The 27316-nt window shown below is 39.6% G+C and overlaps 1 protein-coding gene across 1 annotated transcript in view; it reads right to left on the bottom strand.

Moving 5' to 3' along the window:
- Positions 1 to 27316, bottom strand: part of MYO1B (myosin IB) — a 165078-nt gene that overhangs the window by 87719 nt on the left and 50043 nt on the right. Inside the window, exon 3 of the mRNA XM_090281999.1 lies at positions 25255 to 25370. Within this exon, the coding sequence (XP_090138125.1) occupies positions 25255 to 25370 (116 nt within the window). The remainder of the gene's footprint in view (positions 1 to 25254; positions 25371 to 27316) is intronic.

The following is a 27316-nucleotide window of genomic DNA, read 5'->3' as shown; positions in this document are numbered from 1 at the left end:
TGCAATTGTAAGGTCCACCAGAGGCAAACGGTACTATGGGTTTGCCGTGGTTCTTGTTCCATCCCAGCCACTCAAACATCTCGCTGTGCCCTATGATGACAAAGGCCTCTCCCTATCAAGTAAGGCCAAGCCAGGACTCATGTTGGCCCTCCCCTCCTCAAAATTTACTAATGGAATGACTTTTGCGCCCTCTAGCTTAACTGAAAAATAATTTTGACAATATGATAATGTATTTAATTAGGTAAAGTTCCTCTTCCACTTAATTTATCAGCAAGTGCTTACTGAGAGTCTACCTTGTGTCAAGAACATGTGGCAATGTAAAGATAATTAAGACTCATCCCTTCCTTCCTGAGTTCTCAGTCAAACCCAGCAAAGAGAGCTACAGAGAGAAAATGGCAACCAGAAAGTGATAAAGATTATGTGCAAAACATTGCAGTACCGGACAGGGACCTCAAGAATCTTAGAAGGGGGACAAACAGTCCTAAAGAATTCATTTGCAAGACAAAGGGCTTTTAGGAGAAAACAAAGGTGAGGTTCAGAGCCCTTCTAAGTTTCTAGAGGGCAAACAGACGTAAGGGACACATGAGTGAGGAGATACATGGGCAGACTCCAAAAGAGAAAATCAGAGATGATCATAAGCCAGGGAGCGGCACAAGGACATAGTAATCAGATGTACCAGCACTGCCCCCCAGCACTTCGTATTTAATCATTTTTTAAAATGACAACTACTAAAAGTAAATTACTATTAATTCCACCCACAGATGATAAAACTGAGGCAAAAAGTGAGGTAATACTGCCGTGTGGCACAGCAGAGCCAGAACTGATTGCTGCTCTCGACCACGGGTCTACACCACCTCTGCAACTGGGCAGATCACAGGGCACAGGGTGCACAGGAGCGAGACCAGTCTGGAGGCAGGGGAAGGACGGGGATACAGGAACAGTTTATATTTAGCTGACCAGACCACAGTGCAAATTTCGATCAAGGACTTTCAGACTTCCTTCCAGAAAGTGTGTGGAGCTGTTAATATCGACAATTTACTAAGCACCTTCAATGTGCCAGGTGCTGAGTGAGGTGTTCTTGTATTTACCATCAGATTTACCCTTAAAACATTCTATGAAGTCAATGTTAGCCCCGTTCAAGAAAAATGATCCGAGACTTAGAGGTGACATGAGACCCCACATTCTCTCTTCTGGATGCTCATAACTTGCGCTTGGTAATATTGTGTATCACAACTTATCAACTACATGACCTCAAGTCATGTACCCTGGCTGAACTTCGGTTTCTTCATGTACAAAATGGCAAATGGAGCCACATCCTTTAGCTTAGATGATTAAACAAAAGTGTATAAAAGTATTTAAAAGGGGATAAAGCCCTGATTAATGTCTGGAACCTTTCTGTATTGTAAATAGTTAAACACACCTCGGACCCCCTCCCAGAGTGTAAGCTCCTCTGGGACACAGGTTTTCTTTCTATCCACAGATCTATAAACATGAGACATCACCAATACCAAATCATGAGTAAATGAACGAGTGGATTCCCTCCAAGTACTGCCAAAGTTACTACTGGAGTGAGCTCATGAAGTAAGGTAAACAGGAAATCTATTTCTTCTGTGACCTTCATGCAGGGAAGGAAAGGACTGCTTAGCTTTCTTATTAGCCTCCCTCCCCTCCCACTCCTTCCACCTCCAGACAATAGTTCAGAGATGCCACTATCGGAATAATCACCGGCAAGAAATACAGGAAAGCATAGAAGGGCAAATACAGCTGAACTTCCCCACCATACATACCCGCCAACCTCTTTGTGTGTTGAGTTAGTTCAGGCCTTTCCCCATGCTCCTAGGACTACAATTCAGCTTTATATATTACACTATTACTAGATTCCAAATGATGCAAAATTACTTCTAACATGAATAACGACATATGATTGTGTGCGCACACATGCATACACACACACATACATATAGGCGTCAGAAGATCACCATGACCCTGCCATGGGTTTACTTCAAGTCAAAACGCCAAAGTTGAACACTTAATTTCTTCTTGTCTGTCCAGAAATGCCTCATTGTTATCCCTCAAACCAGTTGGATTCCTCTGGTGGAGAGTATATTTCAATATAAGATAAAGGCTAACAGGGATCATTATTTTTTCAGGATCTTAAGAGAGCCCTGATTTCAAAATTACCATAAAACTTTACCAATTAAAGCACTTAAGCACTGGGAAAACCAGGGGAAAACCGGCCTGGACTACCGGCATACCCATCGCCAGCACACTACAAATGTCATCATACTTATTTTGTGTAAACACAGATCTTGACTTCGCTGCTTAAAGAAACGACCGAAGGGTGGGCCCAGAAGGACACAAGCCCCCAATCTTGTTCTTTCTCTCTGACAACATTAGCACGTACCATCACCAAGGCCAACATTTACAACCATAAACTGAAACCACATGCCAGTCTTCCAAACCACTCTATAATTAAGGAACCTAAATAAATCTTTAGAGAAGTTTTTACTTAAAAACAGTTGTGACCCATATGCTTCGCATTATTTTGTGAACATGTCAGCATTGTTATTTACCACGCACAAAAATGAATGGTTTATTATCATAGAATGACGATAACGTAAGGGGCTAGCATGGTTTTTATCTTACCACATCAAGAGCATGGTTTTATCCACTTCTTCGGTCCTCTAGTTCAACTCTAAGAATAGAGACAGACTGACAGCGCATGAAGTCTCCTCTTCATTTCCAGAACAGCTCAACGGCTGTTCACTGAGAGCCAAGCTATCCCAACACCATGTTCACCGCATGTTTCCAAACAGCTGTACCTATCGCTTTTAGGTTTGAGAAGTTTCGTTTGGGGCTCATCTGTTATTTTCTGTCAGGGCGGAATGTTGGATTGCGCATTCAAAATTGTCTAGCTGGTATTTATGTTCCTCCTCTATCTTATTTCTGTTCAGAATTTAATCTCCACAGGGGTTCTGCTTTCGTGGCCATCAAGGGTGATTGCAGCGCTGCTTTCCCCGGATTCTATGCCCTCCACCCAGCTGCTCTCTTCCTAAGTTTATTTCACATTCACTGCAAAGCAGAAAAGATGTTCTGCCATCAACTACATCACCACTACCACCTAAAGCTTGTGTTCTTCCAAGCACACCCTTGTTTTTCAGTCTCTCTGGCTCTCCCTCGATGAGTTACAGGATAAATCATTTGCTAAAGCAGTCTAGTCCATTCCGAGGACTTGCAGTTTGTCATCTCCATTAGCCAAAGTGGTTAACAGAACAAAATCTGTCCCAGGAAACATTCCTGAACTTAGATAACTGTCTCTACCTTTTGATTTCATGCATTTTTCTTCAAAAGCTCTCAAAATGGTATCCCCTTTCGTTCAAGCTTGACACCCAAAACACCACTTTCAAATCACACTAGGGAAACTCTGCTTTGGAATTTACCCCTCTTAAAATAGCCAGTCTCGAAATTCTCATCCACAATTGAGATCTACAATTCTCAGCTATTTCTTTCCCATCCTGCTCTGGTTCAGTCCTAAAAACAGGGTGTTTCTAAAACTAAGTAACAAAAAGATGTGTTTTTAAAAATCCCTAACCTCCAAGTGTTCCACCAATTTATAACTTCATATTGAACTCGATCAAGGGCTGACGTAGTTCACAAGAATGATGCAGAAGAGAAGGAAAAACAGGAAAGGAATTATGTGTAGTATCTTTTGCATGGTAACCTTGAGGGGCTTTCTTTGCTTGCCTGCGTGTTTGTTTTTAAGGAAAGGCACCATGTTGGCTTACCTTGTAAAATACTATTGTAGGTATATGTATATTTATCATAGTCTCACATTCATAATTCAGAAAACATTCTCCCACTTGAAAAATATTACCTTGATAAATTAGCCTTATGCCTTTCCACCAAATAGTCTCCCTATCACAACCTTTAAGGAAAACTTCAAAAAAAAAAAAAAAAACACTTTATAGTTTTTATTACAGAAAACTATAACTTTTTACCTTGGAAAGGTCTATTGCATTTATGTCATATGCCAAAATAAACATGGTAAATTAGTATATTTACAACAATACAATTATCTCTTCATAGCCACAACATTGGTAAGCATTCCTAATAATCCAAGCCTTGGAACAAGGAAATATAAGAAACAAAAGTGAGCCTGTCTTCAAAATAAATTGCAATGGTCAAAATGTACACTATGAAGTAAAAAGAAAAAATATGAAACCAAACAGAAAGAACAGAATTGGGGAAAGATGGATGGTAAACAGACCTAAACGGTTGCGAGGTTTCTATGTTTTACATAAAGTAGAACAATATTAACTCCATACGGATCTCAAAAAAGTTAAGAATACATATTATAATATCTAGCATAATCATTATAATAACACAAAGAGCTAAAAAACAGCAAATTGAAAAATTAAAATTTAATTTTAAAAACAAAAACAAAAAATAGTCAAGTATTTCAAAAGATGGCAGGAAAAGAAGAATAGACACAGAGGAGACAAACAGAAAATAAATTATTAAATGGTAGAACTAAATTCAACTACATCAATAATTACATTAAATGTTAAATGTTAATGGACAAAATACTTCAATTAAAAGGCAGAGGATGTTAGAATGGATATAAAAGCAAAACCCAACTGAATGCCACATCCTACTTTTCTCTTTATACACCTAGAGTCAAGGAAACTCGTAGCACCATCTCAATACAAGGACGCTATACCATGGCTTAACATATAGCAGAGTGCAGGGGAGACTAAGAATCTTTAAAAGAGCTATAATTGTGCTTCTAAGAATATTTTATCAATACTAAATTTTCTACGTTCATATATATTCTTTTATCCTAAATGTAAGTAACTACATTGATTTCTTTTGGCTACATAATTGAAAGGGTTTGTTTCTATTGACAACGAAACAGAAATAACCTCATCAGAGATCGTTGTAGTACTTTGTGGTGAGGGCGCAGAAGCAATACCAGCAGACAGAATGGGACGGATGGAGGGCTGCTGCATGCTCAGGCAAGATAGGACTGAGCAGAGCAAGCACCTTCCTTTTATTGAAATCTGAGGGTGGCAATTACAGGATACACATCCTATTGCTTACAGGGAAAACAGGATACCGGGGTTCAAACATTAATTGCTTAGGTACAAAACAGAACTGTAAGTCCTTAAGGCTAAGTTCCAAACAAGATGATAGGACAAGGGAGTAATGGAGTATTCAGCGAAGTCTCTTTGTCCTCAGGATACCATAGCTCAGTGGCCTGAAACAGCTTGCAGCTGCCTGCGTTAGCAAGTCCAGCTCACTTAACTGAGTCACAGGACACCTGGACAGGGGGGCATAAAGAAATGCCCCTACCCAGAGACTTGATTTCCACCAACAGAGATTAAGCATTTTAAGGTGACATCTGTTCTGAAGTGACAACAGTAAAACATCAAATAAAGCTCCAAAGTCAGGTTTTAAAACAGTACATGACCAAGTCACAAATGATTATTCTTCCTTTAGAATTAGATTGATTTTCTAAAAACAGACTCCACAGTCGTCGTCGGCAGCCGTCCGTCTCGAGAGACGATGGTGTAGCTTCTTAAGTGTCTATCTGCACCGCCGAGAATGGCTGTGCAGTTCGACTCGGGAGTGACACGGCATCTGTCTCCTCCCGTGTTGAATTGACATCTTGCGATGACGCTGGAGTGTCCTCTCCAGTGGAGCTGAAGCTACAGAGCCTGGGCAGGGTGATATGGAGGGTCTGCTGTTGCCCATGCAGCAGACCCCCCCTCTCTTCGCAGCTGAAGGGTCCAAGGGAAAGACGGAGTCGATACAGCTTGGCTTCAGGTGCGCCGCAGGAGTTGCCGGTGTTGACTACAACGTCAAACCGCCTTAGGGACTCCGGCTCCGGATTTTCTGTCGGGGTTTACTCCCTTAGCCTTTCCCCAGAAGAGGTATGCCGCAAGGCAGCGGAGGTTTTTTGGAGTCAGAGTTTTCCTTCTCTGATGTACCCTGACTGGAAGATCGAACCAGCGACACTTAGCTCGCAGGCCGACGCTCAATCCACTGAGCTAAACCAGCCAGGGCCAGACTCCACAGTATATTTGTGAAATTTCATAGACTGTCTGAGTCAACCTCAATGTATACCAGGTCTCTCATTATATTTTAATGGATTACTCAGACATATTTTTAATTTTTTTCTCTTTATTATTTTTTTATTGTTGTTCTGTTACAGTTGTCCCATTTTTCCCCCATTGTTCTTCCTTGTCCCACCCACCCTACCCCCCAGTCAATCCCCTCCTTTATCCATGTCCACGGGTCATTTATACTGGTTCCTTGTTAAACATATTTTTAAATCTTGACAGTCAAATGTAACCAATTAACAGGATAAAAATCCCATATCTGAAAAATGGCTCACCATGTGTTATAATGTTTTAAGGAACAACATAAATCCTGTGTAATTAATTAGAATTTGCAAAGCTGTTTCAAAAAGTCTCCAGCTAGTTGCCAATTATAATACAATACAAACAGCAAAGAGTCTTTAAGGGGTAATCTTCTTTCAAGATTTTAGAAATTTTATTTATAATCCTTTTGTGATGAAGAAGCTTTGGGGCACACCCAAATCCTTCCAACCCCCTGGGCCTGATCATGATCAAAACCCTAATGGAGTTCCCCTAGGCTACTCAGTCTCCATCCTGCTGGCTGAGTCTCCTGACACTGTAAACACCCTCCTACTGGAGGACTGATAGGAAGATGGACTTGGCCAAAGGGTGACTCTTATTCAAAGGTGGATTACAAAAGCCAGGTAATGGAGACATGCATTAGGAAGTAGATAAGAGGCTTAAAGAGACTAAATTATGCCAAGAAGGAGCTATGAAAGCAGCGAGGAGGAAACATCTGCCTTCAGGGCCTGGAGGCTGCTCTTTGGAATGTAGTGGCCCATATGCTCCGCTGAGAACTTCCTTCTGAAATGGTGTCCTGGGCACAAATCGCCACAGGGGGAAAGCTCCACGGGGAGCATCCTGCTTTGGGCTTGGCAAGCAGTCAAAAGCAAGAGACTGATTCCACTCTTTCTGTCTTTGCAGCTACCGGATCTTCTTACCTCACAAAGTAATCAAGCATGTGTGAATGGTTCTACTATCTTGAATCAATCCCCCAATGATGAAAATGGCGCAGTTTGTGAAGGCTACTGGAGAAGATCCACAAGGGCAGGGTACCCTAGGAGTTCTCTGGCACCCATGAGATAAGGGACATTGTACTCACCACCATGGGTTTTTAAGGGTGATGGTGAAGAGAATCTGTCCTCTAGAAAGCTTAAAATCTAACAGGAAAGACACTTCAGTTCCCCCTCCCCGATAAATGGAGTATGAGAAGGTAATTACCACATCAGCAATCTCCTAAAGACATTCAGAAAAGGAAAAAATAACTATTCCTGAGACAGGCATGTCATGGAAAGCTGCAAAATCTGAACTCCAGGGCATGTGCAAGGACAGAGGCAGGGACGCCACAAAGAGCGAGAAGGAAATTATGTTATTTCCCCTGTCTAGAAATTAACAAAACACACCTAATTTGGGGGAAAGAACAAAGAGACAATCCAGCTCTTAATTCAAATTCAGTAAACCCATAAAGTATTTTTAGTATGTCTTTTAACAAAAGAATACTAACAATCATCTTTTATTACATAACTCACAAGAATAATAATTACACAGTGTTACAACCCTTTCTGTTCAAAGTAAATACAATTAAAACAAAATCGCAACACAATTGTTTCCAATTTGGGGGCACAACATAGCTTATTGCAATTAATTTCATAGTCAGTTTTTATTACTTTATTAAGGGCAACTAAGTTCTGGACACATCTTATTCCCAAGAGAAGTTACTCCAAAGGCCTTTATAATTTTCCTAAGACTTATTTTACTCATTAAAGAAAAAAATAAATTCAAGTTCTCAAAATGTCAACTGATTTTTCAGATAGATGTTGTTTCCTACTGACTTAAAGCCTAAAAATGTGCCACCTTGTATGCCATTTTGGATGTCTTTATCTCTAACTTTGAAAACCCACATTCTAATCTAAGCTACCTCATTCACATCCATGTCCCAAAGTTAAGGGAGCCTTTTAGTGTTTACAACATTCAAATGTAAACCACTTTGTATCATCTGACTTTGACAGCTCCCAAGTGCCTGCTTTGTACACAGGATGCAATCAAGTGGGTTCAGCTTCCCTCCAGTAGAAGCGTAAGACACAGAAATGTCCATTCACAACAGAAGGCACTGCCCTGGGGGTCTTGTGCGGAACCAAAGAAATGCAGAGAAATCTGGCAGTTATCACAGAAGGCACTGCGTGGAGCCGGCATCTGAATGGAAACTCCAGGGTACACACTGCTTTGGTTCATCTTTTAAAAAAGCAGAGAACAGGGAGCAGGCAGTAGTAAAAAGTTATCAGCTTCTGGTCTGTGCCTCCAGCCTTACAGGGGCTGTGCAGTGGATGTTGATAAAACAACCTGCTCAGTGTCTGACGAAGTAGGCACTCAATTAAGGATTGAAAAGCTAAGTTTGCCCTATAGAACCAAAGTCACAAATCTATTCACATTTTAGAGAGTGAGATCTGCCACCATTTCATAGAGTGGAAGCAAAATTCAATGAAATCAATAAATATTAATAATATGCCAGATTATAAACACATGCAGATATATATGTGTAACACACACACACACACACACACATGCACAGACCACTGTGGATATGCCACAACATGAAAGGGACACTGGAATTTTGTGGAGACATATTTTTTATTTAAAATTTGTTTCTTCTCTTTCTTCCAGGCACCAAACACCTCTCGGAGCCATCCCTTCCTCTCTTCTCCAACACTAATTTTTTGGGTTTTTTTTCCTTAGACAAATTCCTCATTTCTGCCCTGAGCTCCAGTAACTCTTAAAGGAGTTGTCTATATCTATATCCATTCCTAACCTGTCCTTGGGACAGCTAGACTGAACTTCTTGCTTTTATGCGTTTCAGTAGTAAAGTTTTCCCCTTCCAAATTTGTTAAAACTTCAAGTTTCAATCATTCCTATCCTCCAAAACTACGGTTCTAGGGCATACTCTGATTTAAGTATAATGCATTATTTTGCTAAGGCACCAGAGAAGCATTAGTAGAGTGTCTGGGGATTTCCTTGGCAGCCTGGACCTAAAGGAAGGAATCCTAGTGTGGCCCAGAGGCCCCCTCCCCGCCACACACCAGGGTTCAGTAAGTACCTATTCAAATAAGGTTTGCAAATTCAGGACATAGACAAAATGCAGAAACCTTTCTTCTGGAATTTCAAACAAAAACCAACTGATTTCTGTTATTACACAGCCATATCTATGTCTTAATTTTAAAAAGAAGCCCAGTGCTTGAAGGGAAGAGATCAAAGGACTGTGACTCAGACCATCAAGCAGAAGCCCCCTAAGAGAACGAGCAGGCTCCAGGCGCCGAGTAACTGGCAGCGCTCTCTGAGAGACCCGGCGTGGTCAAAGGATGACCACTCCTTATCTGGGTGTCTTCCAGAAGGTTCCCACTCCCATTCCCTCCCAGACCCCAATCCTGATCCCCAACTTAGGGAAGGAGCTTCAACAATAAGATAAGGAAGGCTCAAGATGTTGGTAGGTTTGCTCTGCACAGTATTTGGTAACTATTTTTATGTTCTTTTTTTTTAATGTTATAATGTCTGACTTTTAAAAATGGCTTCAAAGTGGCCACATAAGAATGGGTAAACCAAAAATACCATATGCCACTGGGCCTGCAGGCTCATTTCCCTGAAATGCTCCTCCTTCTGAAATGCAAACAGGTCACTCTTTCCTGGACAAGCTTCCCTGGCTCTCCACTACTCTTACCAGGAGGTTGGCCCAGGCCGTTAGGCAGGGGATGATGAAAAAGCAGTGCTGTGAGCGCCTGTTACCGCTAGAGACAGATTTAAAGTTGATACATAAAGTGCCCTGATACTAACAAAGGGGTCAGAAACAACTCTTCTAGCCCACCACCACACAGAAAGCACAGCTCCAAAATGAACACAAATACGGAGCACTCAAACGTCTGCATTCAGGTTTTTTAAGCCATGTCAGTGTACAAATTGGCCACAAGAGGAGACTCTTGAAAATGTCACATATACAGATCACCTACATATTTGAGAGAAACATTCAGATTAGCAAGCAGGCAGTTAGCATTGATGAAGACTTGACCCTTAAAGCCCAAACTTTGAGAAACTAGGAAGAAAGTCTGAGAGGCAGCAACAATCCTCCCAGATCAGCAAGGGAGAATGGAAGATGGGGATGAGAACAGACCCTGCCTCAGGGCATACTCAGGGCGCCCTGCACACCAGTACTGGGTCGCTGAGAGCAGTGCACAGGGCCAGTCTACATTCTTTTACAGAGTGCAAGCTCAAGACAAGCTTCTATCTTCAACAAAAATCTTGAACTTAACAACTTCCTTTATGTAAATCCAGACTGGTTTCTGATTACACAGAGAGGTCAAAGTCAGGCAAGCCACTCATACAGAATCCAATCTCTCAAAGCTCTGTGCTACAGATTACAAAACCAGCTTCTCTCAGGAGCTAGTCTATCTCTCCTGGCTCATCTCCCTGCCCACTCCCCTTCTGGCCCATTGTCCCCTCCAAACACCTTCTCTTGGAAAGCCCTCAATGCTGATTTCCCTTGTGCTAGGAGCCCCTTGTTTATATACCAATAAAATCCCATGCTTTAATTTTTGAAGACTTTTTTTTTTCTGCTTACAGTTTCTCTCCCTTGAGAGCAGGAAACATGACTCATCATCTCAGTGCCTGACACCGTATGTGCTCAGAATAAATTTGTGGACTGAATCCTAACACAATCTTGTCTCCTATTCATGCAAGAAACTGACAAAAATAATGTATGACATTTTCAAAGTCTATGTTCATTTATCAACTATTTATAAATAGCCAAGTAAAGGGAGAAATCAAAACAAGTAATATTCAAATATGCATATGTAAGTGCACATTCATATGCTTACAAAGAAAGAACTCTATGGATTTAAGATCCTCAAAGAAAAAAGTTAAAAAGAAACAGGAATTTATTTTATACTCCCTAGTTGAAATTCTTCGTTAGGTTATTTCTATGTATTCAGCAATTCTCCCTAAAGCTAGTCTATACAGATTCTGTTTGAAGACAAAGGCAAATGATCGCCTAAAATCTTCTGCATTAGGAAGGCAGTCAATAGACGATTGATTACATTTGCACAAGTTAACATTACCTTGGTAGTTCTTGAACTACAGGGTAAAAGCACTGACAGTCATTTCCATAGTTGGCAGATGAACGTATCCTGTTGAAAACGAAGCTGTCTCTGCTCTCCAGACCCTGAAGTTCAAGGCTCACCCTCTACCCTGCCTCCTAAGACTTATCCAACAGAGGCCCCTCTGTTCCCCCAACGAAAGACCTCCTCCCTGGAAGAAGACACAGAGTTTCACTGTTCTGGAATTTATGTTCGTCAGAGGAGATTTTTCTGTACCTAGAAAATCACTGGAATTCACAGAGTTGTAGCATGCAAATTTTTTGTTAAATGAATAAACCAATAATCTTCAAAGACCCCACATTAAATCATCATAACTTAAACTGGCTGGAAGACTGCTTAGAAAAACTGTAGTACTATAGTAATCTTCTGTCCCTCTCCCATGTATCTTTCTTGCCATTGAGATCTGACATGCTGTTGAATTCAATCAACTTAGTGACATGTCCTGGAATGATGCTAAATGACCCTTGATGGAGCTTTTTATATGCCAATGGTAGGCTTAGTGACAGAGAAGAAAATGTACAAAAATTTGGGGTAAAGCCACATTTCTCATTTGGTTTCAGAACTGTGAACACTTATTGAAGAAAAATTTCTCTGCAAATTTGTATGAACAATCATTCAAAAAGGGAATAGTTCAATTAGTTCATTACGGTATTTGTCTTTCTCTGACTGACTTATTTCACTTAGCATAATGTATAACATCAGATATTTTTGAATATGTGATTCAAGGTTTAATGAATCTAACTGATACTACAGACAGTCTGTATTGTGCCAGCCATTGTACAGGCACTGGGAAGGCAGCAGTGAGCCTGGACCTGACATTCTATGGGTAGGGTGAAGGGGAAGGCAGGCAATAAACAAAATAAGTATAGTATACTAGAAGGTGGTAAAAAGAGAGAGAGAGAGAAATGAAGCAGGCAAGAGGGATGGGGAGTGCTGGACAGGACAGAAAAGGGTAGCAGCCTGCGCCATTGTAAAGGATAGTAATGGAAGAACTGACTAAGAAGGCAACATTTTAGCAAAATATGAAGGAAGTGAAGAACAGGACAAGGGGGCTTGGGGGGTGGGGGGAAGAGACGGAGAAAGTGAGAGAGGGAGAGAGTGAACGAGAGAGACAGGAGAGGGAGAGTGGGGAGAGAGAGATACACATGCAGGGGAGCATTCCAGGAAGAGAATGAATACAAAACCCTCAATATGCGTCTGGCTTAATGATTAAACAGAATCCTATTTTAACTATTTATGCTACTGTTATGCTCTATTTAATGCCTTCAAAGAGTTGGCTGACAATGATTTTTAATCATACCTTTCTTTGTGTACATCAACCCACAAATATTAATAGTGACACAAAGAGCAAAATGCTCAATTTGGTACCCTTGTACCATTCAAATAAAGTAAAAAATTTATTATGTTCCCAAAAGGAGTTATTGTATTGTAGGAATAATAAGATATATACGCGTAAAAGATAATTCGCTTTTTAATAAATGCATAGATATATATAAACTGGAACTTGCTTTTTATATCCAGTAAAACTATTTACCAAAAAAACAAGTATACTTTTACAGATTGAGAGGATGCAAGAAAATTATGTAAAAGATATATTGTAAGCATTTTTGCAAAGTACTTGATCATGACCAAATTAAACAAAAGAATGACTGGTATAAATGTGAAAGTAAATTTCAAATTTAATATATCATCTGTATTACATAAGATGAAAATACAGAGTGACATTTACCAGAGGTGAAGGGGTGGGTTTTGGTTTTCCCACCATGAAAATTAAGACTGCTGCCTTAAAATTAAAATTTATTGGTCAGAAACAATATTAAAGTTCTTGTGTAATAATTTCTAAAATTTTAATATTTCTTCACCTTCCATCATTACACCCATATCTGAAAAAAGAATTTAATTAAAGTTGTCCTTAAACACAACTTAAATGCTCAGGTGTAGGGGAAATTGCTTTTTACTTATCTACCGCCCACCTGGGAAGAGCTGAATCCAACAGCACTGGCTTAAGTTTCAAAGCTGGTTGGAACCATTTTGCCATAATTCCCAACGGGTGAATGAATATGTGAATTAATATAAACGAGATGAGTACCTAATTTTCTAAAACTTTCAATAAATACATCGGTTCCAAGAAAATCAATAATATGAGAAATCTATTGCCATAAACTATCAGCATTTAGACACATTTTCAAATATTCATATTATTAACTATTTTTATAAACAATAGCAATAAACTAAGACTCTTCTAAAAGCCTTTGTTCATAATAAGCCAATAACCCACTAGTCTCTGCTGAACAGCGATGTGAATGAGAAGGAATAACAACAGAAACATAAAAAACGAACCCACAATTTTCATGTGCACTTCCACATTTTCATCTGGTTAAAATGGAAATGTGGAAATGCACAGTGATTACAGTCATTACAAGGAAAAAAATATCTGAAGACTTATTTTCTTTCTAAATTAAACTACTGAATTCATGTTTAAATTCATGCAGAAGCTTCCTTTACATGGTCGTCGTCGTCGGCAGCCGTCCGTCTCGAGAGACGATGGTGTAGCTTCTTAAGAGTCTATCTGCACCGCTGGGAATGGCTGTGCAGTCCGACTCGGGAGTGACACGGTATCTGTCTCCTCCCGTGTTGAATCGACATCTTATGATGACGCTGGAGTGTCCTCTCCAGTGAAGCTGAAGCTACAGAGCCTGGGCAGGGTGATATGGAGGGTCTGCTGTTGCCCATGCAGCAGACCCACCCTCTCTTCGCAGCTGAAGGGTCCAAGGGAAAGACGGAGTCAATACAGCTTGGCTTCAGGTGCGCCGCAGGAGTTGCCGGTGTTGACTGCAACGTCAAACCGCCTTAGGGACTCCGGCTCCGGATTCTCTGTCGGGGTTTACTCCCTTAGCCTTTCCCCTGAAGAGGTATGCCGCAAGGCAGCGGAGGTTTTTTGGGGTCAGAGTTTTCCTTCTCTGTCCTTTACATGGTACCCATGAGTTAAATTATCAAACAGTTAACAACCCTACTGAAATGAACAAATGATCCTAGTAAATAAACAAGATTCCATGCAACGTACTACTAAATCTCATTCTGTTGTCTCCTTCCTGGGCACAGGGGAAGACTGCATTTCCCAGCTTCCTTTGCAGTTAGGTTGGGTTGGGCCCATGTGGCTGCACACTGGCTAAGGAACAAGAACTGCCCTTGTTGCTCTCTCTTCACCTTCCAGGGCAACATTAAAAGCGATGTGTTCCAGTCGTTACAAGTTAGAAGGCAGCTTGGATCTGAGTCACAAATTGGAGGAGGTCCTCCCAGGAAAGCCATCTGACCTGACTGACCCCCTTTAGACTGTGCCAAAAGTGAGAAACAAACTTTCATTGTGCTTTACCTTAGGGATGTAAAGGCTCGCTGCCCAAGCATCCCTTATATTCCCTGACTAGATATCAAACATACTTAGACTGTAACCTTGAGTTTCATTTAAGACAGGTGGAAACCTGTTAGCAACCAGCACAGAACAGCTAAAGGCTAAATATCTCTTGAGTCCCTAATACGTGTCTAACACTAGGTCTCTGAAGTAAGGTGTGGGCATCCCCAGGTTGCTCATGAGGAGCCACCAGAGGATGGATATAAAATATTACGACATCCATTTATGTGTCTTTATTTATCATTTTTAAAGTTCTCATTCTTGTGTGTTTTATAATGTACACAATACATGAGGATGATATTACTTGAATTTAACTACAGATGAGCAAAAATACTAGACAGATTTTAAGACCTCCATCTTTGAGGCAACAAAATAAGTACTGACCTAATGCATAGTCCCTGCTCAAAAGATGCTTACTCTTGTATAAGTTCAATACTTAAACAGAAAACAATAAAATATATGATAGTATACAGTAAAGTGTCATATAATTGTGACATAATGCATGCTATGGAAAGTATATGTTAGGGCCACCAAGTGGCCTTTTGGAAAGAGGTTTCAAAATGCAGATGTACCCCAGATGCATCTAGAAAGATAAGTAGGATTTGAATACGTGGAGAAGAATAAAGTGAGCATCACAGAAGATGAGGCCAGAGTGCCTAGAAAAGAGAAATAAAAGAGACAGTGGAAGAGGCAAGAAGAGGCCCAGTGAAGGAGAGCTTACAACTAATTTATCACTAGCAACAAATTTGTTCAAACTCAGCCTCTTCATTTTCACAGCCAAAATTTTCACTTAAGACTGATTTTAATTTTATAAGTTCTATTCAAGATCAATGCCAGATATGTGCAAACAAATACAAGTTGAAGTCCCCAAATATAAAAGGTGACAAAGACTTTCAGATTCTAAGATGCATTTATGCAACCTTATCTATGCCTGCAAGATAAAGTATAGCATTCATAACGAAAATTCTGTTACCTTATGAAAAGGAAGCAAATGTTCAAAGCATTATACACCATTTCTATTCGTTTTAGGAACAATGCCCAACAAACATTTCCACACTTCCTCCTTCCTCATACCCACATTCCAGGAAATGAGTAACCAGATAGCAATGACTCACCTATATCATGTAATCTTAGATAGCTACATGTGTTCATTTTATAATTTATGTCTTTACATCTTTATACTTCAGTAGCATTTTTCTTTACCACATTTCTCTGACCTCAGGTAGGATTCTGCCACTTTAAAAATCCTTGTCTTTATCCATAATGCTATTCACATAACAAATTATGCATATGTCTCTGCTGTTAATAATGGCCCAGGCAATTACAACTATAGATAGAAGCAGCAGCCGCACTGTAGGACAGGATAAGAGGTAGGGTATATGAGTGTCAGAATAAGTCTTTTGAAAGGAATCAAAGCCATGGTTTAAAAACTAGCTGTTCCTCAAGGAAGACCCAAGAGCCCTTAGTGACGCATCCTCACAAAAATATAGAAGCTAAGAGTGGAAATGGACCCATCTAGTGGCAATGTAAGGTCTTGAGTAGGCAACCTGAGAGTATGCCTGAACCTGTTTCCAAAGGATAAAGGTCTCTGGTACGAACCAATCAAATCTTCCCTGCATCCAGGTGCTTTCTACTGTTTTGCTACTGAGGTGAACTGAAGAAAAAAGATTAATAGAAAAAAATATATATTCTAACTTATTTGTCTATTGCTAAGTTTCTGTGAAATTAGTCTAACCCATCTATAAGACTTCGGAGGTTCCTAACGTAATGAGGATATTCTTTTCTGACCTCAAGCTGACCACGCATGCATCTAGACACTGAACTCCAAAAAGAGGGCTTCATATCCCAAAGAAGAAGTACCCTCTGTAGACGTCAATAATGGCTGAAAATCAGAATACCTATCAAATGTTCCACCACCTGAGTCACATTATGAACATCACCGATAGCAACTAGAGGTTCTGTCGTAACATCTGTTTACACTTGTAAGTCACTTGAACATTCAGTCATTCACCATTCTTCATTAAAACACTGCATTTATATAAACACACACACACACACACACACAGACATATTTACCAAGTCTGAAAATGTTTTCCAGTTGGGGGACTGAAAATGCAAGATTGGCAATTTTTCTAGACACAAAAGCTTGTAATTTTAAGTAATGCCCTCATCCCAAATTCTATTACTTTAGAGTAACCTTCATAATCCTTCAATCCTTCCAATGATTCAAGTAAACTGGTATTTGAAATTTTTTTTTTAAGTTCTACATCCCTCAAACACCATTCCCCTTTCCTAACACCATGGTTCACTGAGCCATAGCCAAAACTGGCTTTGCTTTATCTGCTATACATAGCTAGTTATTACATTACATAGGCCGCCTATTTCTAGGATTCCTTCTGCAAATCTCAGCACAGGTGGCACCTTTAGAATCTCTGAGCCTACCAATATTTTGTGCTTCCACCTTACGCCCTATCATTGCAAGTATGCTATTATATATATTTTTTAAGATTTTCTTTATTTATTCTTAGAGGGGGAAGGAAGGAATAAAGGGAGAGAAACATCAATGTGTGGTTGCCTCTTGCACGCCCCCAACTGGGAACCTGGCCTGCAATCCAGGCATATGCCCTGACTGGGAATCGAACCTGTGACACTTTGGTTTTCAGGCCAGCACTCAATCCGCTGAGCCACACCAGCCAGGGCTTGCTATTATATTTAAGTGAGCTGTTTATGTAGCCATTCCCCTCTCTTCCCAACTCACCTGATGATTCTTAAAGAAAAGACCATGTGTGTCTTTTACACACAATTTCTAACAAATAGGGGATCCCTCAAATTCATTCATTCACTCACTCACTCAACAAATATCTATGGAGTGGCTCTTTTATGTGAAGCATTGCTCTAAGTGGACATGTGAAATCAAGCCCTGCTCTCATGAAGATGACATTCTAGTACAGGAGACAAACAATCAAGACATAAACAAATGAACACCTAATGAAATGTCAGATAATGATTAATAGAAAAAAGTGTGAAGAAAAGTAAAGTAGTGTAAGGGGACGGTGAGGGGCTGGTGAGTGGCTGGAGAAGGGATTGTGCTTTTAGGTAGTGTGATCGCTTGACAGTTAAGGCATTTCCTAACTGGAGTGAGGGAATGAGTCAGCCCCGAGATTGGGGGGAGTGATACAGAGAGTTTGGCCTGTGAAGAACAGCAAGGAAGCCAGTGTGGCTGGAACAAGGGGATGAGAAATAACAAATGCAGGCAGGTGGTCAGTGCTCACATCACATGGAGTCCAGCCGGCCACAGAGCCACTACAGGCTTTTGAGCAGCAAAGAAAAACAATCCAATGGGCATCTTTAAGTAAGATCTCCAGCTAGCAGCCATCACATTTGTGGAAGAAAAATGATGGGGGGTGGGGGGTAAAGGGTGGGAGGAAAAAAACTACAGTCGAGTTCAAGCAGGGAGACCAAGTAGGAGGCTACCACAATCATCGAAGCAAAAAAGGATGGTGTTTGGACAAGCACGGTGGCAGGGGAGGTGGTAAGATTAGGGTACATAAAGACACAGCCAAAAAGACCTGATGGTGGGTTGAATGTAGGGTGGGAGGGAAAAGGAAGAAAAGGTCTGTGGCATGAGCAAGCCAAAGGATGATGTCACCACTGACTGAGATGAGAAAGAGGAGAGGGAGTGGGGTGATCAGAAGTCTAGTTTGAAGCATACCGAAGTTCAAGATGCTGCTTGGACAACCAAGGAGATCCTGAAAAGTTGAATGTAGCTGAAATGCTCAGGGGAGATGTCCAGTTAGACACCTAAATCTGGGGGCATCAGCACACAGAAGACTTTAAAGCCCAGATATAAGTAGCTCCTATAGCGGAGAAAAGAAAAGGCCCCAGCACCAACCCCTCAGACCCACCGACCTTCAGAGGTAGAAAGGAAGAGGTACAACCCGTGGAAGCTGCGGAAGGAGCAGCCAGCAGGCTGGGAGAAAGCAGGAAGATACAGAGGCCAGAAAGCCAAACATAAAAATGGGTGTCAGGTAGGAATTGGTCCCACTGTCAAATATTACTACTGTTAATTAAAGGAAAAGGAGGAGTCAGGATTGACTATTGGATTTGATAACATGGAGGCCACAATGATCTGAATAGTTTTAGTGGAGTAGGGAGATAAAAGTCTGTTTAGGGTTGAGTTCATTACAGAAAAGGAGATAAACTAGAGATAACAGGTATAGGCAACTTTTTCAAAGAGTTTTATAATCAAGGCAAACAAATGGTATGATAGCTAGGAGATATGGAATCAAGAGAAGTATTATAGCATATATGTCGGTGAGAATGAAAGAGGGAGAAGAAAAAGCTGATAATACAGTGGGAAGGAGCTTTTCCCCTTTGTAAGGATTTCTGCCCCATGACAAGCCCAGTCCTACTCCTGGTTCCCCAATCTCCTAAACACAGGCCCCCACACTCTAGTGAACTCTGTTTTTATCATCTCTGGCTTTGCTGATTTCCCCGACTGAATAAGTAAGGACCAGTATTTGCTGGCCCCTGTTTAGGCAAATTTTACATGGCTCCCTCTGCCCTACCTACCCAGTCCTTCTGCACACAAGGCCCGAAAACAGACCATGGCCATGAGTCTTAGTTCAACAACAAAGGGGTACTCCTCCCCATTTACCCTGAACACGCCCTCCCTGGGCAGTGCTACCCGTGTCGGTTCCAAGTGGAGTTCTCTGTGTCAGTGATGAAGTGTTACACTAATTCTTTTCAGAGCTGAGGCCTCACTGCCACGCCTTTGGATGAAATGGATCTCTTCCAGACTGTTGTAGAATTTCTCAGAGCTTGCCAAAGACCTGTAATATTTCTGGCAGGAAGCAGCCTATTTTACTGAGAATAGAATTTTTCCCTTCAAGATTATATATCATTGAAATAATCATGCATGCTAATATGAACGTGTGCTTGGCTTTACAAACAGCCTTTTCAAAATAAACTTCTTTCAAGTCTGATATGTGCAATTTGTGAGAAGTGATATAAATTCTAACTAGGGATCTAGAAATGAGGACCATAAGACTTCTCAGACATACAGAAACATTTTCCATTAATAAATGCAGTCTTACATCACAATGATTTTCATGATAAAACCATTATGGCAGCAAAGAACCAATCTTTGAACTTTAATTTTAAAATGTCCATAATTTGAAAGAGAATAAGCTGAGGTCTCTTTCTGCCAAGACTATATTTCCTGAAATTGTTTTGAAAATAGCCCCAATAAAGCAAAAGACTGAGAGTAAAACTTTGAGAATCAAAGGCAGTAAATTTAGTTCATGGAGCTTTATAAAAGCTGAGTATATACCAGGCCCAGAAATATTTCTCACCGGAAGCCCAGCCTGAAGAAGCCTGCAACTGGACCACTGTCCTTCACCACCACGTTGCCATTGCATTGCTAATATGAAACCAGTCTCTCTAAATCAAGTTTTCTGATTCATGATTGTCCAGAATCAAACAACTATATGCCAAGGCTGAAAGCAAACAGGTGACTTGCCTTCTGCTTATTTTGACACTTAAGAGTCATACAAAAAAAGGGAAAAGGGTAATTTTATTTAACTCTTTTCAAGACAGTGCCATTCCATTTGAGACGTTAACTTAAGGTATCTAATCTGGAGAATAGGACAGAGATCGAATGCTTCTGGCACAAACTGACTCCTGCAGATAGAGACCTAAGCCAATGCCAAGTCTTCCACACTACAACCTCCCCGCTACTGACTTGAACCACCTGAGAGAATATGGCTCAAAGATGCTGTCTAAAAATACTATTTAAATTCATTTTGTCTTTCACAAAAGCTTCCCTCCCTTTGCCCTACCCTTCTTCCTCCTAACTGATGGTTTGAACAATACCGGCTTCTATATGGTTAAGTTTGAGTATTGTCTCCCTCACAAGGACTAGAATTGTATCCGCTTTGTGCACTGTTGTGCCCAACCCATGCCTAAAAGAGAGCATGGAATAAGGTAAGCTCTCAATAAATATTTGCTCAGTAAACAAGTAAATTCTAAAGCAATAAGTAGAATGAATGGTAGATGGGAAAGCAGAAAACCATTTTTCTACAAGTGGTTTTTTTGGGAGATACTGAATCAACTCAAGGCTCACCTATTCCAAAAGTGAAATAAAAAAATAATAGGAAAGCCTCAGTGACATGACATGACATCACAACACATCATCTCTCTCTCCTACCCCACTCACTCCTTAAGAAAGCACATTCATACCCAGTTATTCAAGCAACCTCTCTGAGAGTTCAGGATCTAGCTGTTATAAATGAGTTCTCAAAATAAATAAAATTTTATTGAATGAATGTCAACTCTGCTGTAGAACAAACTCTAGATAACACAAAAGAGAGAACACCTTGGTCTTCTGCCCTGGACCTTTATCCTCAGCTCCAACAACCAGCCATACAGTACTTGTACATTTTGAGAAATAACTAGAAATGTTATTCATAACCCTTCTCTGGTTCACCTTGAAGGGAGTAAAATGATAACAGGACTAACAAGGACTCAAAATACAAGTATGGCTCCAAACATAAAAGGGAGAGGACTTCAGGGGAGAAGCGAGCAGAAGAGGTATGACAGCACTAAACTGTTTTTGAAAAGGAATATGTTTAAAAAAACACTGTATATTTTCATTTTACTCATTTATATACATTTCCACTATCTGAAAGTCATGCCTTTGCATGGAATGTAAATATTTTTCAATTGCCTAAAATTTAAAGAAAGATAATTTCTGGACACCTTCAAAAACACATGAGCTATAAGGGAAATATCTGGATGTTTTTGCAGACTAACAGTGAACAGCAGGTCAAATTAAATTCCAAATGTAATCTGGGGTAAATTAATTGACAAAATTTTCAAAGTATACGGTCTGAGCAGCTGCTTCTTTTTTATTTAAATTGGAACTAAATTCTTAAAACAGTTATGGTTAGAATGCATCAAAGTCTGAAGTCATCTTATCCCATCAGATTGTAAAACTCCTATTTGAGAACATCGACTGGCTGGGCATTAGCAGGGAACCTATTTCAGACACTGTTAAAGACAGGCATTCACAAAGAATGATGCAGGAAAATGCATTAACGGAAGTGGAAAACGTCCCACCCTGGCGGAGAAAACGGTGAGAAGGAGCGTGCTAGAATGTTGGAAGTGTATCCCACGTATCTCATTATTACAATTACCACACTTATCACGGTTAACACCAACAGCTACTCATTATAACAGGGCTATGGCAGACTCCATGGGAAGCACTTTGCATATACCAGATAATCATATCACCTAAATGTCTACTAGCTAGCTATTTATTCCTCACAAAAACCCTATGAGTTCATAATTATTTTCCCATTGAACAGAGCAAATTACTTAATTTCTGAGCTGAAGGTTTTTCAAGTAATTTGCTCAAGATTACATGGCTTGTAAATGGAAAGGCTGGGACTCAGCCCAAGTCCTATTCAATACGTTTTGAACCCTTAGTTACTTCCAGATGCTAAGAATATTACAGTGAGCAAAAGCTGGCATGGCAAGCGAAACTGACATGAATCAAATTATATCATAAAGAAATGTTAAATTTTAACTGCGACAAGAGCAACAGGTATGACCTTGGCAGGGAGGGGGTGAGTAACAGTTCTTCCCAGAGGAGGTCTAATGCAATCCAAGATACAAAGAAAGGAAGGATACCCGAGTTGCTTTGAGAAAAAGGGAGGGGAAAAGCATTCAGGCAGAAGGCACAGAATAAGGAAAGATGATGTGGTAGGAAGGAGTGTGGTGAGGGCTGGAAAAACAAAGTGAGATGGGCAGGGAGGGTGTGATAAGAACCTAGCGAATTCAGATTCATTGGGTAAAACTATCCCATGCCCAGTGTTTTATAGGCCACGGTAAAAGCATCTGTCTTTATCCTAAGAACACTTGAGAATATATTTTATTGCTGGTTGTGGCTGTTCTCCTTGGGGGTAAGGAGGGTGAACTAAGGTAGTAGTGGCATGCAGCCTCTTACAGGAATCTCTCAGGGGTGGGGATACAAATGGATATTCAGAGCATGAACTTATGTGTCCCAGAATAGACATCTGGTATATTGTATATCTAAGCATCCCCAAAGTGGAGATTCGAGCTGCATATGGAAGAATGGCATTGCAGTCTCTGGGAGTAAACTGAAGCATAGCTAAGGTTATCTTGAAGGATCCAGGGTGCAAGAACACAGGCAACCCAAGGTAGTGGGATGAAGTGCAGAGTAAGAGGCCCTAACATGAAAATGGGGCAACTAAGCTCTAGCTGAGAGGCACTGCAGATGACCATTTTCAGGCCCCAGTTCCCCACCCACGTACTGTGCACTATGGAAAATCCTTGTCTTTCTGTGTGACAACTTCCCCGTCTGTTATAGTACCTACCTCACAGGATTCTTTTGAGAATGGAGATATAAAACATATAAAGGATTTAGTGATGTACCTGCACATGGTAAGTACTCAATAAATACAAGCTATTATTATTATTGTTGTTGTAAAAGATCAACACGTAGTACACCATTAAGGAAAGAAAAATATTTGTAAATACACATCTAAGACATGTTCTCAAATTTTCATGTACATAAAAATCACTTGGACGTCCCTGTCTCCCTTCTTGTACAATCCAGGGGAATATTTTTATCAACTATTTTGTAAATGCCAAGTTTTTTAGTAGCTCTAGAAACATTTTTAAGAAGGAGGGAATTCCACCTCATCCCATTTTTTTAAGTGTAAATGCTTTTTTTTTAAGAGGTGAAATCATTTGCTGGTTGTTTATTTTTTGGTACAACCAGAAAATAATGGAATATTGAATATGGGAGGCTTTGATTGTCTTGGGTGTCAGCTTAACATTCCATAGATGGGGGTTGTTTTTATATCTTATAATACAAAGCATACTAAATGGCAGTTTGGAGTCAGTTGTGCACTTACTATGTCTTGAACATTTTAAATTACTTCTCATGTTTTTGGTAGAATTGTTTTCTAAAGAAAACTACTCCTCGATCTTGGCTCTCCCTGTCAGAATTTTGTGCACGCTGTAACATCTTTGTTGTGGTAGTCCAGTTTTCCTAGTAACTTTGTTCATGTGCTGTGAACAACTGAAAATTCAATTATGTGGTATATTAAATTGTGAATTAGTTGGACTTTAATGTAAGTGTATCAGAATTTGCAGATATTGGTACTTGATACTTTATTAAGAAAATTAGTCTCCAAATTTTAAGCTGGAACATCATTGGAATAAGTTCAGGAAAGAAACACAACTACATGACTTTACATTTTCGGTACGTATGTTAAGAATTGTGTACAAATCTAAATAAATGTCTTTGTACCTTCCCTCAAAACAACCAATAAAATCTCACTTATGAAAAAAAAAAAAAAAGAATCACTTGGAAAGCGTGTGAAAAATGTAGATTCCTGGCTTCTCAGAGGTAAGGCCTAAGAAACTAGATTTTTCATAAGCTCCTGGGGGAGTCTGACACAGGTGATCCAAGCATCTTACTTTGAGAAATTTCAAGGCCTAGAAATTTAAAATAAATATCCAGGCACCAAATAAAAGTATTTTATTGCAGGGATTTAACTAAAGGAATAACTTTATACAACAAATTTCAGACTTTTTTTTTGTTATGGCAAAATTAAACACAATCACTTGTAAAATCTACTTCTAGAAGTAAATTGGATAATCAGAATCCGTTTGACTAGTAAAATATATAGTTTAGTTTTTAATAACCATTTTCATAAATTATTTAAGTCTGAAGTTCCCAGAGGCCCAAAACTGTCACTATATACTGCATTGTGAAGCGTAACTAAAATAAACATCTGGACAGTGGTACAGATGTTCTTTAATTATTAGATTTCACTTTCTATCAAAGTTAATAGAGCCCATCTTCAATGATACAGAGAAAATTATTTTCTGCTAGGACATAACAATAACTCTAAGGTTTTTTCACTTTTTAGTTCAGGGTTTCTCAACCTTGGCACTGTGTAATTATTTTAAGTTTGTATTTACAGGAATTATTTACACTAACAAATGACCTTTTATGAAAAAAAAAAATCTAACAAGTGACTGAGTTCAAGGAAGGTGAAAGCACTGGCCTAGTGTACACAACTGATGAACAATGTCTGCGAAGATTATAAACTAAAGGTATTATTTATTCCTTTTGCTCAAAAAACCATTATACAACCCAACACTTGGGATCGTTCTTGGTCCAACAAGAGTAGGAACACACTGCTTGGTCTCTTCATAATAATAAACAATACACATTCCTGTTTTATTTGCAAAAATAATTAGCAGCAGCTGCTACTTACACAGAATTTTTAACAGAAAATATTTTACATACTGAACCCAAATACTTCAGAACCTACAGAGCCCGATGCCAAATGAAGTGCTCTGCTTTCTTTAAATTTAAATCAGGCATGACAATTCACTTCTACATTCTTTCATCTAATTAAATATAAATGACTGAAGCATTTTCCTGGGACATGGAGACAACAGCTGGACACATCTGCCAACCACACATCTTTGGAGTGAAAGTAAAATGCAGGAATACCGTACTTACATGTGAGGGCTTAGTTCATAAAAATTTCTATTCCTATAATCTTCCACTTTCTCTGGTGAATAAATGGGCAATGACCGGTATGGGTTAACGGAGACAACCACACTTCCAATGTACGTCTATAAAAGAGAGAGTAAATAGACCCGTTAGTACACAGGATGTATTTTAATATCTTAAATCTTAGTGTCGCACAGTTTCATCCTTTTAAAAACAGCACTAGTTCTACTTGACCATTCATTTTATGTTTTTAAGAATACTTACATCTCTGAAGACAGATAGTCAATAATGTTTATTCATTTTCCTGATAAATGGGAAGCATAGGTTTATACAATGAAGATACTTTTCAAAATCCCTAGATTAATTTATGGTCCTGGCTAAGAGCCCTGTTGTACTTGCCAAAAATTAAGTCACCAACCACTGTTTAGTATGAGCAAGAGCTATGCATTCTCTGACTCCAGTGAGAACAAGCATTTCCCTCTCGCAGCTTTATCCTCCTGTTTCTATCTATGGCAGTGGTTCTCAACCTTCCTAATGCCGCGACCCTTTAATACAGTTCCTCATGTTGTGGTGACCCCCAACCATAAAACTATTTTTGTTGCTACTTCATAACTGTAATTTTGCAACTGGTATGAATCGTAATGTAAATATCTGATCTGCAGGATGTACTTTCATTGTTACAAATTGAACATAATTAAAGCATAGTGATTAATCACAAAAACAATATGTAATTATATATGTGTTTTCCGATGGTCTTAGGCGACCCCTGTGAAAAGGTTGTTTGACCCCCAAAGGGCTTGCGACCCACAGGTTGAGAACCGCTGGTCTACGGTAACCCAGAGCGTCCCCTCCACCCTACCCACAGCCATTCCTATCAAATAGGGCCTTGACTTTGGCACTGTCCTTACACAAGGCTGTGAATCTCTACAATGGACTCAGACCACATACAATTCAATACCAGAGCTACAGTTATCCCTTAGGCATTCAGACGATTTCATATTATCATTATATATCTAACATGCTGTAGTATCAGAATTTTAATGTACTTTCTGAAAGAGAAGACGCTTAATGTCGAATTTAAATTTAATGCAGAATTTACATGTACTTTTGAAGGCATCGTGCTATTACTTTAGCAGCACTAACCCTCTCACACTACAAACCAGAGCACTACTTATCTTCCTTTCCATGTCAATCTTAAATTCCTGGCAGTGAAAACAGTTTTGGTTTGGATCATTTTGTACAAAGACTAGCACGCCACAAGCAAAAGTCACTTAACTGTAACTCATCTCAGCAGTTTAAACATCATAAAAATGGGGGGGAGGGGTGCTAACCAAATATAGAAATGATAAAAAAAAATTTTAAAGGAAAAGGTGAAGAGAAGAAAGGTCACTTCTGACTTTCCCACCTTTCCAGTGTTATGCAACAAAAGGAGGCATTCTTAGAGCAACAAGTTTTTCCAGTATTGTGACCAATGCATTCAAGGAGAATGTCATATCTTTCTGAAACAGAATAGAAAAGAGAGCAATAGAAAATGCTCCAGTAATGTTTTTAAACATGGATCACAATTATTTTAATTACGAAAGACTTTTCTCCAAAACTGGTCATTTTTATACACATTTATATTCTATAAGAACATAATCTTATCAAGAATAGACTAGACTGCTGTTGTGGGGGGAAAAAAAACACAATACATCTCAGGCAATATTTTGCATTTATTTCTGACATTCTATCACTAGCACCCAATTAATGTGGCCAACAAGAAATGACTACCCCCACCCCCTAAAAATGACTCCAAATTTCCTAACTTATCTCACTTAGACAAGACTTTTTCAGAAAGGTTTCTTCACACTCCAACCCACCTGGACAACTAGATGGGAGATGCTAGAGACTGAGTAATTGACTGAGTTGCTTCTAACTAATTTACTATCATTAGGTACATGGATAGATATGAAAAATACAATTACTGGTTATACCTTTAATATCTATTGATTAGAAACAGTACATGACTTTACCTCTTTAGGTAATTTCTTGAGTACAGTAATCAAAATATGTATTTGTTGTTAGCAGA

This window comes from Furipterus horrens, unplaced genomic scaffold (assembly GCF_987537825.1).
Source record: "Furipterus horrens unplaced genomic scaffold, mFurHor1.1.pri manual_scaffold_1, whole genome shotgun sequence".
Taxonomy (NCBI): domain Eukaryota; kingdom Metazoa; phylum Chordata; class Mammalia; order Chiroptera; family Furipteridae; genus Furipterus; species Furipterus horrens.
This window is presented reverse-complemented; position numbering and strand designations above follow the sequence as displayed.